The sequence below is a fragment of the Tursiops truncatus genome, chromosome 3 (genome assembly GCF_011762595.2).
Source record: "Tursiops truncatus isolate mTurTru1 chromosome 3, mTurTru1.mat.Y, whole genome shotgun sequence".
Taxonomy (NCBI): domain Eukaryota; kingdom Metazoa; phylum Chordata; class Mammalia; order Artiodactyla; family Delphinidae; genus Tursiops; species Tursiops truncatus.
The window spans coordinates 151,627,277-151,646,159 of NC_047036.1; the positions used below are offsets into that span (position 1 = coordinate 151,627,277).

The 18,883-nt window shown below is 37.4% G+C and overlaps 1 protein-coding gene across 7 annotated transcripts in view; it reads right to left on the reverse strand.

The window, feature by feature from the left end:
• Window positions 1-18,883, reverse strand: part of UIMC1 (ubiquitin interaction motif containing 1) — a 138,743-nt gene that overhangs the window by 70,288 nt on the left and 49,572 nt on the right. For 6 of the 7 annotated variants that reach the window (XM_073802823.1, XM_073802825.1, XM_073802824.1 and 3 more), the window contains one exon: window positions 17,759-17,843. The exons of the other annotated variant lie outside the window; for it this stretch is intronic. In XM_073802823.1, the coding sequence (XP_073658924.1) occupies window positions 17,759-17,843 (85 nt within the window). The remainder of the gene's footprint in view (window positions 1-17,758; window positions 17,844-18,883) is intronic. 7 annotated transcript variants of the gene reach the window in all.

An 18,883-nucleotide genomic window follows, 5' to 3' on the forward strand; every position in this document is an offset into this window, starting at 1 on the left:
ATTGTACTGCTCGTTTTTTTTCTTTCTTTCTTCCCTTTTTTTTTTTTTATTGTACCACGAAGCTTGCAGTTTCTTGGTTCCCAGGCCGGAGGTCAGACACAAGCTCCTGTGGTGTGAGCTCCGAATGCAAACTGCTGGACTAACAGAGAACCTCAGAGCCCAAGGAATATCAATCCGAGCGAGGCCTACCAGAGTTCCTCATATCAGCACCAAGACCCAGCTCTATCAAACTGTCTGCAAACCCCAGTGCTGGACGTCTCAGGCCAAATAACCAGTAAGACAGGAATACAGCACCACACATCAAAAAATAAATTTAAAAAAAAGACAAAAAATATATGTTACAGACGAAGGAGCAAGGTAAAAACCTACAAGACCAAATAAATGGAGATGAAATAGGCAACCTACCTGAAAAAGAATTTAGAGTAATGATAGTAAAGATGATCCAAAATCCCAGAACCAGAATGGAGAAAATACAAGAAACATTTAACAAGGCCCTAGAAGTACTAAAGAGCAAACGAACAGTGATGAACAACACAATTACTGAAATTAAAAATACTCTAGAAGGAATCAATAACAGAATAACTGAGGCAGAAGAACGGATAAGTGACCTGGAATATAGAATGGTGGAAATAACTGCCAGGGAGCAGAATAAAGGAAAAAGAATGAAAAGAATTGAGCACAGTCTCAGAGACCTCTGGGACAACATTAAACACACCAACATTCGAATTATAGGGGTCCCAGAAGAAGAAGAGAAAAAAGAAAGGGTCTGAGAAAATGTTTGAAAAGATTATAGTCGAAAACTTCTCTAACATGGGAAAGGAAACAGTCAATTAAGTCCAGGAAGCACAGAGAGTACCATACAGGATAAATCCAAAGAGAAACACACTAAGACACATACTAATTAAACTATCAAAAATTAAATAAAAAGAAAAAATATTAAAAGCAGCAAAGGAAAAGCAACACATAACGTACAACTGAATCCCCATAAAGTTAACAACTGATTCTTCAGCAGAAACTCTGCAAGCCAGAAGGGAGTGGGAGGACATATTTAAAGTGATGAAAGGGAAAACCTACAACCAAGATTACTCTACCCAGCAAGGATCTCATTCAGATTTGATGGAGAAATTAAAACCTTTACAGATAAGCAAAAGTTAAGAGAATTCAGCACCACCAAACCAGCTTTACAACAAATGCTAAAGGAACTTCTCTAGGCAGGTAATACAAGAGAAAGAAAAGACCTACAAAAACAAACCCAAAACAATTACAAAAACAGTAACAGGAACATGTATATTGATAATTACCTTAAATGTAAATGGCTAAAATGCTCCAAACAAAACAAATAGACTGGCTGAATGGATACAAAAACAAGACCAGTACATATGCTGTCTACAAGAGACCCAATTCAGACCTAGACCCAATTCAGACCCAGTTCACATACAGACTGCAAGTGAGGGGATGGAAAAAGATATTCCATGCAAATGGAAATCAAAAGAAAGCTGGAGGGGCTTCCCTGCTGGCGAAGTGGTTGACACTCCACCTGCTGATGCAGGGGACACGGGTTCGTGCCCCGGTCCGGGAAGATCCCACATGCCGCGGAGCAGCTGGGCCCGTGAGCCATGGCTGCTGAGCCTGCGCGTCCGGAGCCTGTGCTCCGCACGGGAGAGGCCACAACAGTGAGAGGCCCATGTACCGCAAAAAAAAAAAAAAAAGAAAGCTGGAGTAGAAATTCTCATATCAGACAAAATAGACTTTAAAATAAAGATTATTAGATGAGACAAAGAAAGACACTACAAAATGATCAAAGGATCAATCCAAGAAGAAGATATAACAACTGTAAATATTTATGCACCCAACATATAAGCACCTCAATACATAAGGCAAATGCTAATAGCCATAAAAGAGGAAATCGACTAACACAATAATAGTAGGGGACTGTAACACCCCACTTTCACCAATGGACAGATCATCCAAAATGAAAATAAATAAGGAAACATAAGCTTTAAACGACACATTTAACAAGATGAACTAGGGCTTCCCTGGTGGTGCAGTGGTTAAGAATCTGCCTGCCAAGGCAGGGGACATGGGTTCAAGCCATGGTTTGGGAAGATCCCACATGCCGTGGAGCAACTAAGCCCGTGTGCCACAACTACTGAGCCTGCGCTCCAGAGCCCACGAGCCACAACTCCTGAAGCCCAGGCGTCTAGACCACGTGCTCTGCAACAAGAGAAGCCACCACAATGAGAAGCCCACGCACTGCAATGAAGAGTAGCCCCCACTCACTGCAACTAGAGAAAGCCCACGCACAAAAACCGAACGCAGCCAAAAATAAAGAAATAAAATAGATAAATTAAAAAATACAAGGGCTTCCCTGGTGGCACAGTGGTTGAGAATCTGCCTGCCAATGCAGGGGACACGGGTTCAAACCCTGGTCTGGGAAGATCCCACATGCCGCGGAGCAACTGGGCCCGTGAACCACAACTACTGAGCCTGCGTGTCTGGAGCCTGTGCTCTGCAACAAGAGAGGCCGCGACAGTGAGAGGCCCGCGCACTACGATGAAGAGTGGCCCCCGCTCGCCGCAACTAGAGAAAGCCCTCGTACAGAAACCAAGACCCAACACAGCTAAAAATAAATAAATAAAAAATAAATAAAATTAAAACTGTATTACTAATATATATATATATATATATATATATATATATAAAAAAAACAAGATGAACTTAATTGATATTTATAGGACGTTCCATCCAAAAACAACAATACACCTTATTCTCAACTGTTTGTGGAACATTCTCTAGGATACATCATATCTTGGGTCACAAATCAAGCCTTGGTAAATTTAAGAAAATTGAAATCCTATGAAGTATCTTTTCCCACTACAACGCTATAAGACTAGATATCAATTATAGGAAAACATCTGTAAAAAATACAAACACACGGAGGCTGAACAATACGCTATTAGGTAACTAATAGATCACTGAGGAAATCAAAGAGGAAATCAAAAAATACCTAGAAACAAATGACAAGGAAAACACAACGACCCAAAACCTATGGGATGCAGCAAAAGCAGTTCTAAGAGGGAAGTTTATAGCATTACAATCCTACCTCAAGAAACAAGAAAAATCTCAAACAACCTAATCCTATACCTAAAGCAATTAGAGAAATAAGAACAAAAAAAAACCCCGGAGTTAGCAGAAGGAAAGAAATCATAAAGATCAGATCAGAAATAAATTAAAAAGAAATGAAGGAAACAATTGCAAAGATCAATAAAACTAAAAGCTGGTTCTTTGAGAAGATAAACAAAATTGATAAACCATTAGCCAGACTCACCAAGAAAAAAGGGAAAAGACTCACATCAACAGAATTAGAAATGAAAAAGGAGAAGTAACAACTGACACGGCAGAAATACAAAGGATCATGAGAGATTTCTACAAGCAACTCTATGCCAATAACATGGACAACCTGGAAGACATGGACAAATTCTTAGAAAAGCACAACCTTCCGAGACTGAACCAAGAAGAAATAGAAAATGTAAACAGACCAATCACAAGCACTAAAATTAAAACTGTGATTAAAAATCTTGCAACTAACAAAAGCTCAGGACCAGATGGCTTCACAGGCCAATTCTACCAAATATTTAGAGAAGAGCTAACACCTATCCTTCTCAAACTCTTCCAAAATACAGCAGAGGGAGGAACACTCCCAAACTCATTCTATGAGGCCACCATCATCCTGATACCAAAACAAGACAACGATGTCACAAAAAAAGAAAACTACAGCCCAGTATCTCTGATGAACACAGATGCAAAACTCCTCAACAAAATACTAGCCAACAGAACCCAACAGCACATTAAAAGGATCATACACCATGATCAAGTGGGGTTTACCCCAGGGATGCAAGGATTCTTCAATACATGCAAATCAATCCATGTGATAAACCATGTTAACAAATTGAAGGAGAAAACCTATATGATCATCTCAAGAGATGCAGAAAAAGCTTTTGACAAAATTCAACACCCGTTTATGATAAAAACTATCCAGAAAGCAGGCATAGGGGAAACCTACCTCAACATAATGAAGGCCGTATATGACAAACCCACAGCAAACATCATTCTCAATGGTGAAAAACTGAAAGCATTTCCTCTAGGATCAGGAACAAAACAAGGTTGCCCACTCTCACCACTATTATTCAACATAGTTTTGGAAGTCCTAGCCATGGCAATCAGAGAAGAAAAAGAAATAAAAGGAATACAAATTGGAAAAGAAGAAGTAAAACTGTCACTGTTTCCAGATGACATGATACTATACATAGAGAATCCTGAAGATGCTACCAGAAAACTACTAGAGCTAATCAATGAATTTGGTAGAGTAGCAGGATACAAAATTAATGCACAGAAATCTCTGGCATTCCTATACACTAATGATGAAAAACCCGAAAGAGAAATTAAGGAAACACTCCCATTTACCACTGCAACAAAAAGAATAAAATACCTAGGAATAAACCTACCTAAGGAGACAAAAGACCTGTATGAAGAAAACTATAAAACACTGATGAAACAAATTTAAAATGATATAAACAGATGGGAGAGATATACTATGTTCTTGGATTGGAAGAATCAACATTGTGAAAATGACTATACTACCCAAAGCAATCTACAGATTCAATGCAATCCCTACCAAATTATCAATGCCATTTTTCACAGAACTAGAACAAAAAATTGCACAATTTGTATGGAAACACAGAAGATCCCGAATAGCCAAAGCAGTCTTGAGAAAGAAAAACAGAGCTGGAAGAATCAGACTCCCTGACTTCAGACTATACTACAAAGCTACAGTAATCAAGACAGTATGGTACTGGCACAAAAACAGAAATATAGATCAACGGAACAAGATAGAAAGCCCAGAGATAAACCCACACACATATGGTCACCTTATCTTTAATAAAGGAGGCAAGAATAGACAATGGAGAAAAGACACCCTCTTCAATAAGTGGTGCTGGGAAAACTGCACAGCTACGTATAAATGAATGAAATTAGAACACTTGCTAACACCATACACAAAAATATACTCAAAATGGATTAAAGACTTAAATGTAAGGCCAGACAGTATAAAACTCTTAGAAGAAAACATAGGAGAAACACTCTTTGACATAAATGACAGCAAGATCCTTTTTGATCCACCTCCTAGAAAACTGGAAATAAAAACAAAAATAAACCAATGGGACCTAATGAAAATTAAAAGCTTTTGCACAGCAAAGGAAACCATAAACAAGACAAAAAGACAACCCTCAGAATGGGAGAAAATATTTGCAAACAAATCAACGGACAAAGGATTAATCTCCAAAATATAAAAGCAGCTCAATATTAAAAGAACTACTCAATCAAAAACTGGGCAGAAGACCTAAATAGACATTTCTCCAAAGAAGATATACAGATGGCCAAGAAGCATATGAAAAGCTGCTCAACACCACTCATTATTAGAGAAATGCAAATCAAACTACAATGAGGTATCACCTCACACCAGTTAGAATGGGCATCATCAGAAAATCTACAAACAACAAATGCTGGAGAAGGTGTGGAGAAAAGGGAACACTCTTGCACTGTTGGTGGGAATGTAAATTGATAGAGCCACTGTGGAGAACAGTATGGAGGTTCCTTAAAAAATTAAAAATAGAACTACCATATGACCCAGCAATCCCACTACTGGGCATATACCCTGAGAAAACCATAATTCAAAAGGAGTCATGTACCAAAATGTTCACAGCAGCTCTATTTACAACAGCCAGGACATGGAAGCAACCTAAGTGTCCATCAACAGATGAATGGATACAGAAGATGTGGTACATATATACAATGGAATATTACTCGGCCATAAAAAGGAACGAAATTGAGTTATTTGTAGAGACGTGGATGGATCTAAACTGTCATACAGAGTGAAGTAAGTCAGAAAGAGAGAAACAAATATCATACATTAACGCATATATGTGGAACCAGAAAAATGGTACAGATGAACCGGTTTGCAGGGCAGAAATAAAGACACAGATGTAGAGAACAAACGTATGGACACCAAGGGGGGAAAGTGGCAGGGGTGGTGGTGGTGGTGGGATGAATTGGGTGATTGGGATTGACATATATTCACTAATATGTATAAAATAGATAACTAATAAGAACCTGCTGTATAAAAACTAAAATAAAACTCAAAAATCACCCAAAAAGAACCTGAGCTTCATTAAGTCCTGAGACCCGGTGTGTGATCTCAGTTAGAAGACTGTTCAAATCCCAATATGGGTTTGGGCTGGGTTTGAGTCCCAGCCCATGGGTTCAAGTCCCAATCTGAGTTGCACAATTTCACCTTCATTAAAAAATGTTACTGAAAAAAATTACTTCATTGCTAAAAAGTGCTAACCAGCATCTGAGCCTTCAAAAAGTTTTAATCTTTTGATTGTGGAGGGGTTGAAATATTGCAAGAATTACCAAAATGTGACACAGAGACATGAAGTGAGCAAGTGCTGTTGGAAAAATGGCACCCAAGAGATTTGTTTAACACTGGGTTGCCATAAACTTTCAATTTGTGTTTAAAAAAAAAAAAATCTACATAGCTCAATAAAGTGAAGCAAAATTAAACAAGATATGCCTCTAATCACTTTGAATGTCAATGGATTAAATGTATCAATTAAAAGACAGAGACTGAAAAAAAAAAGACAGAGATTGGATCAAAAAATAAGACTCAACTATATGTTGTCTACAAGAAACCCACTTTAAGGACTTCCCTGGCAGTCCAGTGGTTAAGACTCTGTGCTCCCAATGCAGGGGGCACAGGTTCGATCCCTGGTTGGGGAACTAAGATCCTACATGCCACATGGAGCGGCCAAAAAAAAATTGAGAAAACTGATAAAGACAAATGTTGATTCTTTGGAAAAATTAATAAAGGTAATATGCTAAAAAAAAGAAAAGAAAGAAGGAAAGAAAGAAACATACTTTATTTATTTATTTTTTATTTATTTGGCTGCCTCAGGTCTTTAGTTGTGGCACACAGGATCCTCATTGTGGAACATGGGATCTTTCACTGTGGTGCTTAGGCTCCTCGTTGCAGTGCACAGGCTTCTCTCTGGTTGTGGCACGCAGACTCCAGAACATGTGGGCTTAGTTGCCCCACGGCATGTGGGATCTTAGCTCCCCAACCAGGGCTCGAACCCGTGTCCCCTGCATTGGAAGATGGATTCTTAATCACACCAGGGAAGTCCCAGAAACCCACTTTAAATACAAAGAGAAATATAGATTAAAAGTAAATGGATGGGGCTTCCTTGGTGGCTCAATGGTTAAGAATCCGCCTGCCAATGCAGGGTACATGGGTTCAAGCCCTGGTCCGGGAAGATCCCACATGCCGCAGAGCAACTAAGCCCGTGCACCACAACTACTGAACCTGCCCTCTAGAGCCCACGAGCCACAACTACTGAGCCAGTGTGTCACAACTACTGAAGTCCACATGCCTGGAGCCCGTGCTCTGCAACCAGAGAAGCCACCACAATGAAAAGACTGCACACTGCAATGAAAAGCCTGTGCACTGCAACAAAGAGTAGTCCCTGCTCGCCACAACTAGAGAAAGCCTGTGCAAAGCAACGAAGACCCAACACAACCAAAAAAAAAAAAAAAGGAAATGGATGCGGATTTCCCTGGTGGTCCAGTGGCTAAGACTCCATGTTCCCAATGCAGGGGGCAAGGGTTTGATCCCTGGTCAGGGAACTAGATCCCACATGCCTCAACTAAAGATTCCACATGCCGCAACTAAAAGATCCCATGTGCCGCAACTAAGACCTGACACGCCCAAACAAATAAATAAATATTTTTTAAAAGTAACTGGATGGAAAAATGTACCATGCTAACACTAATCAAAAGAAAGCAAGAGTAACTCTATTAATTTCAGACACAGCAGACTTCTAAGCAAGAAAAGTTATCAGGAATAAAGAAAGGCATTACATAAGGATTAAGTCTCCTAGAAGACATAACAATCCTTAATGTGTATGTGCCTAACAAAAGAGTGTCATTGGTGAGGCAAAAAATGCTAGAACTGCAAGGAGAAATAGATGACCCACTATCACAGTTGGAAATACCAACCCCCTTCTATCACATATGGACAGATCCAGCAGGCAGAAAATCAGTAAGGATATAGTTTAACTCAACAACATCATCAATCAATTGAATACAATAGACATCTACAGACTACTCCAACTAGTAACAACAGAACACACATTCTTCTCAAGCTCACACAGAACATTCACCAAGACAAACCACATTCTGGGCCATAAAACACACCTTAAATTTAAAACAAGAGAAATCATGCAATGTCTATACTCAGACCACAATGGAATTAAACTAAAAATCAATAACAGAAAGAAAACAGGAACATCCCAAAATACATGAAGATTAAACAACATACTTCTAAATAACTCATGGGTCAAAGAAGAAATCTCAAGAGCAATATAAAAATACTTTGAATCAAATGAAAATGAAAAATGCATCTTATCAAAATTTGCAGGCTGCAGCAAAAGCAGTGCCTAGAGGAGAGTTACAGCATTAAATGCATACACTGGAAAGAAGATCTAAAATCAATCATCTACGTCTATACCTTAGGGCAGGGGTCCCCAAACCCTGGGCCGCGGACCAGTCCATGGCCTGTTAGGAACCGGGCCACACAGCAGGAGGTAAGCGGCAGGCAAGTGAGTGAAGCTTCATCTGCCACTCACCATCACTTGCATTACTGCCTGAACCATACCTCCCTGAACCCCAGTCCGCGTAAAAACTGTCTTCCAGGAAACTGGTCCCTGGTGCTAACAAGATTAGGGACTGCTGCCTTAGGGAACCAGGAAAAAAAAAAAAAAAGTAAATTAAGTACAAAGTAAGCAGAGGGCTTCCCTGGTGGCGCAGTGGTTGAGAGTCCGCCTGCCAATGCAGGGTACGCGGATTCGTGCCCCGGTCCGGGATGACCCCACATGCCGCAGAGCGGCTGGGCCCGTGAGCCACGGCCACTGAGCCTGCGCGTCCAGAGCCTGTGCTCCACAACGGGAGAGGCCACAGCAGTGAGAGGCCCACGTACCGCAAAAAAAAAAAAGTAAGCAGGAAAAAAACAAAGAATTACAGCAGAAATCAATGAAATTGACATCAAGAAATAAGTAGAGAAAATGAACCAAACCAAAAGCTGATTCTTTAATAAAAAGAAAAAACATCAATAAAATTGATAAATCACTAGCTAGGCTGACTAAAAAAAGAGAGGGCACAAATTACTAGTACCAGAAATGAAAAAGAGGACATCACTACAGATCTCATGGGCATTAAGAAAATAATAAAGAAGGGCTTCCCTGGTGGCGCAGTGGTTGAGAGTCCGCCTGCTGATGCAGGGGACACAGGTTCGTGCCCCAGTCTGGGAAGATCCCACATGCCGCGGAGCGGCTAGGCCCGTGAGCCATGGCCACTGAGCCTGCGCGTCCGGAGCCTGTGCTCCACAACGGGAGAGGCTACAACAGTGAGAGGCCCGCGTACTGCAAAAAAATAAAAATAATAAAAATAAATAAAGGAATACTATGAACAACTCTATGCCCGCAAATCTGATAACCTAGATGCAACAGACCAATTCCCTTTGAAAGACACAATCTGCCAACACTCACATGAGAAGAAATAGGCAGTCTGAATACACCTATATCTATTAAAGAAACAGAATCCATAATTAGCCTTCCACAACTAAAAGCAACAGGCCCAGATGAGTCACTAATGAATTCTACCAAACATTTAAGGAAGAAATTATACAAATTCTATACAATCTCTTTCAGAGGACAGAAGCAGAGGGAATACTTCCTAAGTCATTCTACATGATCACCATTAAACCTAACACTAAAACTAGGCAAAAACATTACAAGAAAACTACAGACCAGTATCTTGCATGAACATGAACACAGATACAAAAATCCTCAACAAATAGTAGCAAATTAAATCTAACAATGTACAAAAAGAATTATACACCATGACCAAGTGGGGTTTATCCCAGATGTGCATGTTAGTTCAACACTGAAAAATTAATTAATGTAGTGCAACACATAAACAGAACAAAAAAGAAAAATCACATGATCATATTCAACAGATTCAGAAAAAGCACTGGACAAAATCAAACACTAATTCATGATAAAACTTCTCCATAAACTAAGAATATAGAACATTCTCAACTTGATAGAGAATATCTATAAAAACGCTATAGCCAACATCATACTAAATGGTGAAAACTCAAAGCTTTCCCACTAAGAACAGGAAAAAGGCTAGGATGTCCCCTCTTATCACTCCTTTTCAACACTACTAGACATATCAGCTAATGCAATAAGACAAGAAAAGGAAATAAACAATACACAGACTAAGAAAGAGAAAAATAAAACTGTCTTTGTTCACAAATGACACTATCATCTAAGTAGAAAATCCAATTGAAACTACAAAACAATTCCTGGAACTATTAAGTAATTATAGTAAGGTTATGGTACACAAGGTTAGTATAAAGTGGCCAATCACATTCCATATACCAGCAATGAACAAGTGTGATTTGAAATGTAAAACACAATAGCACTTACATTGGTAATGAAATAATGTACAAGATCTATAAGGAAAACTAGAGAACTCTAATGAACAAAATCAAATAAGAATTAACTAAATAAAGGGATATTCCATGTTCATGGATAGAAAGACTCAGTAATGTCCAGATATCAGTTTTTCGCAACCTGATCTGTAGATTCAATGCATTCCAAATCAAAATTCCAACAAGTAATTTTGTGGATACCAACAAACTTATTCTAAAGTTTATATGGAGAGGGCAAAAGATCCAGAATAGTCAACACAATATTGAAGAAAAAGGACAAAGTTGGAGGGCTGATGTTACCTGACTTTAAAACCTACTATATAAAGCTACAGTAATCAAAACAGTGTGGAATTGGTGAAAGAATTCTGGTCAATGGAACAGAAGAGAGAGCCCAGAAATAGACCCACATAAATATAGTTGCCTGATTTTTACAAAGGAGCAAAGACAATACAATGAAGCAAAGGGATTATCTTCAACAAATGTAGCCAGAACAACTGGACATTTCATATCCCAAAAACTGAATCTAGACAAAGATCTAACACCATTCCCAAAATTAACTCACTGGATCATAAACTGATACATGAAACACAAAACTATAAAAGTCCTAGAAAATAACATAGAAAACCTAGATGACATTAGGTATGGCAATAACTTTTTAGATTATATTTAAAGGCATGATCCAGGAAAGAAGTAAATAAGCTGGATGTCATTAAAATTAAAAACTCCTGCTCTGCAAAAGACAATGTTGCAAGAATAAGAAAACAAGCCACAGACTGGGAGAAAATATTTGCAAAAGACATATCTGATAAAGGACTGTTATCCAAAATATACAAAGAACTCTTAAATCTCAACTGTAAGAAAATAAACACAACTAAAAAGTGGGCCAAAGACTTTGACAGACAACTCACCAAGATGATATACAGAGCAAATAAGCATATGAAAAGATATTCCACATCATATATCATCAGCAAAATGCAAATTGAAAAAAGGAGATATCACTGCACAACTACTAGAATGGTCAAGTTCTGGAACACTGACAACACCAAATGCTGGTGAGGATATGGAGTAACAGGAACTCTCATTCATTGCTGGTGGGAATGCAAAATGGTATAGCCACTTTGGAAGAGAGATTGGTGCTTTCTTATAAAACTAAATATACTCTTAGCATACTCAGCAATCATGTTCCTTGGTATTTACCCAAAGGAATTAAAAACTCATGCCCACCCCAAAACCTGCAGAGAGATGTTTATTCCAGCTTAATTGCCAAAACTTGGAAGCAACCAAATGTCTTTCAGTAGGTGAACAGATAAATAAACTATGGTAGAGCCAGACAATGGAATATTATTCAGTGCTATAAAAAAAAAAAAAGATTTACCAAAGCTTGAAAAGACACAGAGGAAACTTAAATGCATATTATTAAGTGAAAGAAGCCAATCTGAAAAGGCTATATACCGTCTGACTCCAACTACATGACATTCTGGAAAAGGCAAAACTATGAAGACAGTAAGAAGACCAGTGGTTGTCACAGATTGGCAGGGGAAGTAGGGTAGGGATGAATAGGTGGAGCACAGAGAATTTTTAAGGCAGTGAAAATACTGTTTGATACCATAATAATGGATACATATCATTACATATTTCTCAAAACCCATCGAATGTATAACACCAAGAGTGAACCCTAGTGTAAACTACAGACTTAGGATGATTATAATATGTCAATGTAGGTACATCAATTGTAACAAATCTATCACTTTGATAGGAGAAGTTGATAATGGAGGAGGCTATGTATGTGTAAGGCTATGTATGTGTGAGGCTATGTATGTGTGAGGTAAGAAATCTCTACCTTGTCCTCAGTTTTGCTGTAACCTAAAACAGCTCTAATAAAAGAAGTCTTAATGAAAGTTATACACACACACACAAATACAGGCTGAGAATTTTCCAAAGTAAACAGAGATCTCAAATCAGACCTCAAATCACAGATCCAAAAAGACTATCAAGAAAAATACATTCCATGACCCCAACAAAAAATTCATACCTAAATATTATATTCAAACTGGTAAAAAAAACAAAGATACAGACTACATTGAAGGAAGCCAGAGAGAAAAACATGTTACATTCAAAAGAACAAAGATGAGGATTAAAGCCAACTTCTCATTAAAAACTCTGCAACCAGAATATAATAAAGTGACATCTTGAAAATGATGAAAGAAAAAACTGTCAAACCATATCCTATAGCCATTTCTCAAAAATGAAGGAGATTCAATCTACAACTTTCAGTAAAAAGGAGAACTAAGCAGAACGTCAAGTAAATAGAAGACAAACAACACTATAATCCAACCAGACCAAATAGATATCTACAGAACACTCTATCCAACAGTTGCAGAATAAACATTTTCCTCAAGTGCACATGAAATATTCTCCAGGATAGAACATATGATGGTGATAAAACAAGCCTCAACAAACACAGAAAGATAAAAAACACACAAAGCATGTTTTCCAACATAATGAGTGAAATTATAAATAACAGAAGGAAGAAATTTGGGGAATGGACAAATACGTGGAAATTAAATAAAACACTAAGTAACCAATGGGTGAAAGAAAAAATTACAATGGGAAAGTAGAAAATACTCTGAGATGAATGAAAATGAAAGTATGTCTTAAAAACTTAAACGATTTAGCTAAAGCAATACTTAAAGGGAAATTTACATCTATCTAATGCCTATATTAAAAAAGAAAGATCTCAAACAAATAACCTAAACTTCCACCTTAAGATACAGAAAAAAAAGAGCAAACTAAACCTAAAGAAAGCAGAAAATAAACAAAATAATAGAGGAGAAATTAATTTAAAAAATAGTAAAACAAGAAAAATCAATGAGATGAAAAGTTGGTTTTTGAAAACTAAAAATATTGGCAAACTTTGAGTTAGATTTGAGCAGGGGGAAAAAGAAGACTCAAATAACTAAAAGCAGAATGGCAGTGAAGACATTACTAACAAATACAAAAATAAAAGCAAACTGCCAAAGCTGACTTGTGAAAAAATATAAAAACTGAACAGAACTACAACAGATAAGAAACTAAGGACTTCCCTGGTGGTGCAGTAGTTAAGAATCTGCCTGCCAATGCAGGGGACACGGGTTCGAGCCCTAGTCCAGGAAGATCCCACATGCCTCAGAGCAACTAAGCCTGTGTGCCACAACTACTAAGCCTGCACTCTAGAGCCCACACGCCACAACTACTGAAGCCCACGCGCCTAGAGCCTGCGCTCCACAACATGAGAAGCCACTGTAATGAGAAGCCTGCACACCGCAACAAAGGGTAGACCCCGCTCACCACAACTAGAGAAAGCCCACAATGAAGACCCAGTGCAGCCAAATATAAATACATTAAAAAAAATTGAATTAGTAATCAAAAACTATCTACAAAGAAAAGCCTAGGCCCAGATGGCTTCACTGGTGAATTCTGTCCAACAATTAAAGAAAAATAATATTAAATCTTCACAATCTTTTCCTAATATAGAACAGGAGGGAACAATGTTCAACTCATTCTATGAGGCCAGCATTAGTCTGATACCAAATCCAGACAAAGACATCACAAGAAAACTACAGAACAATATCTCTTATGAATGTAAATGCAAAAATTCTCAACATAATGTTAGCATACCAAATCTAGAAGTAATATAAAAAGATTACACACTATGACAGAGTAGAATTCATCCCAGGAATGGAAGGTTGACTTAACATATGAAAATCAATTAATACACCAAACTGACAAAAGACAAAACCCATATGATCATCTCAATAGACAAAGAAAAAGCATTTGACAAAATTCAACACCGCTTCATGATAAAAACATTTTTAAATGGTTATAAATGGTTAAAGTAGTATATTTTATGTTATGTGTATCTTATAATAAAAATATTTTTAATAAGCAAAGAAATGACCAATAAGCACATGAAAAGATGCTCAACAGGGCTTCCCTGGTGGCACAGGAAAAAAAAAAAACCTCAATGAGATACTATTTCACACCCACTCGGATGGCTGTAATGGGGGAAAAAAGAAAAAGGAAAATAACTGTTGGCAAGGATATGGAGAAACTGGAACTCTCATACGATGCTGGTGGAAATGTAAAATGGTGCATCCATTTTAGAAAGCAATCTGGCAGTTTCTCAAACAATTAAATATTGAGTTACCATATGACCCAGGAATTCCACTCCTAGCTATATTACTCAAGAGAAATGGAAACATACAGCCACATAAAAACGAGTACTTGAATGTTCACAGCAACTTTAGTCAATAACCAAAGAGGAGAAACAACTCAAATATCCATCAAATGATGACTATATAAACAAAACATGGCACAGCAATATAGTGGAATAATATCTGGCAACAAAGGAATGAAGTACTAATATATGCCAAAACACAGATGAACCTGAAAAAATTAAGTACAAAAACCAGTCATGAAAGACTACATATTATATTATTCCATTTATATGGAATGTCCAGAATACGCAAATCTATAAAGACAGAAAGTAAATTAATAGTTGCTTAGGGCTGGGTGGGATGAGGGCTTTGGGTTATTGGATAAGTGTATAGGGTTTCTTTCTGGAGTGATGAGAACATTCTAGAATTAGACTGTGGTGATGGTTACACAACTCTGTTAATATACTAAAACCCACTGTATATTTCAATGATGAAAGTATTATATGATGAATAAATTGAGTGAGTTATATCTCAGTAAAGCAATTACCATAAAAATGGAGAAATACATTTTCAGACAAAAATAAAATAGAGAATTAATTGGTCTACGTTAAAATAAGTGATAAAGGAAGCTCTTCCAGCAGAAAAAACATGATACTGGACAGAAACTGGGACCTACACAAAGAAATAAAAAGCCCTTGATGGCACAAATAAAGGAAAATATGGAATTGTTTATTTCTTACTTCCATTCCTCTGAAAGTCATTTAACTATCTAAAGCAAAATAGTATCAATGTATTGTGTGTTATAATATATGCAAAAGTAAAACGTATGGTAAAAATAACACAAAGGAGGGTAGAAAGGAATCAGGAGTCTTTATATTAGGGAGTCTTTATACTACGTGTAAAACAATATGACATTATTTGAAAGTAACTGTGATTAATTAAACATGTATACTGTAAACTCTAGAGGAACCACTAAATATTTTTTTAAAGAGATATAAGGTAAGTAAATAGTAGAAATTAAATGGAATCATAAAATAATACTCAACAAATTCAAAAAAAGAACAGAAAAAGAAGGAACAATTGGAACAAATAAACAGCTTTCAATCCAATTACATCAATAATTACATTAAATATAAACATAAAGGACAATTAAAAAGACTGAAATTGTCAGGCTGAATTTTAAAAAAAATTTAAAAGACTAAGACTGGGAAAAAAAGCATGACACAATTATATAAAAACGTGAAACACAGACAGCAAGCAAACAACTATCAACAGTCTACCAATGGTGACAAAAACCTAACTATCAATTGATAAAGATTACTGCACCTCAAAAAGTAACTATTATCAATAATTCTCAAGACTGAAAATAACTTGAGTACATTCAACAGATCTAACCATAGTGACAGCCACCTCTAGATATAACACAATGATTTAGCAACAACAACAAAAATTATGGTTAATTTTATAAGGCTGAGAATTATACCTTAAATCACCAAAATTCAAATTAACAGTGAAAAAAATCCTTCTTTACCTTCAATCAACTGTTGTAATAATTTCAGCTAGTTATCATAGTTTTGAAAACTTCACTGAAATAAACATCTCACATGACATTAAAATGCAAAAATATAATAATTATTAAACGACTTCACAATTGAGTAACAAAGTCAGAAGAGAAAAAACTTCCAACAAAGGATTTTTCTGATACTGTGATTTATAATAATAAATATGTACCTAATCTTTGCCCCTGGTCCTGTCACAGAGCTCCTAATACCCTTGGAATTTCCTCAATGAAAAGAGCAATAAAGGTGTCTTTTGTTATTCGTAACAATCCCCTCTTTGGCACACCAGAGACTATGTTAATGAACTTACTTTTAGAAAGCCCCTAAGGATGGGGGCTGGTCGCCAGGGGGAACCAACCAAGGTATTAGAGGATTAGAACTTTCATTCCAACTCCCCAACGTCCAAGGAAGGGAGAGGGGTTGGCTGGAAGTTGAACCAATGGCCAATGATTTAATCAACCATACCTGCATAATGAAGCCTCCATAAAAATACCTGAACTACAATGTTTGGTGAGCTTCCAGGTTGGTGAATATGTGTGTGTACTGGAAGGATGACATACCTGGACAGGACATGGAGATCCTCACCCCTTTTCCTATATCTTGCCCTATGCATCTCTTCCATCTAGCTGTTCCTGAGTTATACACTTTATAACAAACCAGTCATCTAATAAGTAAACTGTTGCCCTGAATTCTGAGAGCCATTTTAACAAATTAATCAAACCCAAGAAAGGGGTCATGGGAACCTCTGATTTATAGCAAGTCAGTCAGAAGCACAGGTAACAACCTGGAATTGCAACTGCCGTCTAAAAGAAGGGGTAGTCCTGCAGAATTAAGCCCTTAACTTGTGGGATCTGAGAGTGTCAGATTTCCTTAAATTGTAGGGCACCCAGTGTCTGCCAGAGAGCTGGAGAACCGCTTGGTGTGGGGGGAAAAAAACCCTACACATTTGATGACCAGAGTGAAGTGTTAAGAATACGGGAAACACACAGAAGAGTTTTTCCCTAAAAACTTTAATGAACAAAAGAGTAAAACACACCATTATTGGAGCCACTAAGTGACTTTCTAAGTGTTATCTGCATGTTATTGATGAGGAAACAGAGGTAGGCTGAAAGTAGTGGCTTGCCTAAAGTCCACACAGTAAGGTGGAGCAAGGATTCAAATCCAAGTGTGCCTAACTCTGAAGGTCACATTTTTAATTTCAACATTGTCTTTAATAAGTCATTTATATATGCTATAGGTTAATTGTGATCCCCACAAATTTTAATGGAACCCAGAATTAACAGGAAGCACACACAACCTTATTCAGAGAAACCTCTTCCTAATGAAGAAACCAGTGTCAGGTCTATGATTGTTGTAATTTCGAAACCATTCTCAACACAAAAATGAAAACATACGTGCAATTTTTCTTTTAGCAAAACACTTTGCTCTATTCAACTGTTTTGTCTTCATTTTCTGCAATCCATTCTCCTCCTTTGGTTCCTGTTGCAAAACAAGAAATATGATCAGGGTGACTGCCATTAAAAGTAGTACTCTTTCTACCTCCTCTACAGTCAACAGAGGCCACTGAGCCTCTGAAGAATCAGTGGTGGTTTTAAATGTTCAAAGAAAACATCAGAAAAAGATTCTTACAGTAGAAAAAGGAAAATGTAGACTCAGAACCGATAAAAATTAAAAATCATAACATACTGACATAATTATCTGTCATATACAAGCTCATGTAAAACTGGTCCATCTGCAAAATACCAGCAAGTATGCATTCAAGTTCAGAGAAAGCTTGATTCAAGGTTTAAAAATCAATAATAGGGCTTCCCTGGTGGCGCAGTGGTTTAGAGTCCACCTGCCGACGCAGAGGACACGGGTTCGTGCCCTGGTCTGGGAAGATCCCACGTGCCGCGGAGCGACTAGGCCCGTGAGCCATGGCCACTGAGCCTGCGCATCCGGAGCCTGTGCTCCGCAATGGGAGAGGCCACAGCAGTGAGAGGCCCGCGTACCGAAAAAAAAAAAAAAAAAAAAAAAATCAATAATAAAGTTTAAACTCAGTGCAGAGTCACTTATTTTAAATCAGTACTTTAAAAAGCAACAGAACTGAGGAAAAGTATGCAACATATTTATCAGATAAAGGGCTAATTTTCCTTATATATAGAGCTCTTATAAATCAATACAGAGACCAATATTTAACCTCCTCCCATAGACAAAGAATATGATAAAACACTTCATAGGAAAACATACACAAGGGGCTCATAAGTATGTAAATCGTAACGATTATATAGATACTTTTTTAAACCTATATTAATAGTAAATGTGAAAATGTTTTATGAAACATTTATTGTGGGGAAACAAGTACTTTCATACCACTGATGGAATACAATGGATGCAAATCATTATTTTGTGTACCTGGAACTAATACAGCATTGTATGTAAATTATACTTCAATTACTGTGTGTGTGTGTGTGTGTGTGTGTGTGTGAACACTGGGAGGAAATGCATCAAAATGCTAATGGTCGGACCTCCTTGGTGGT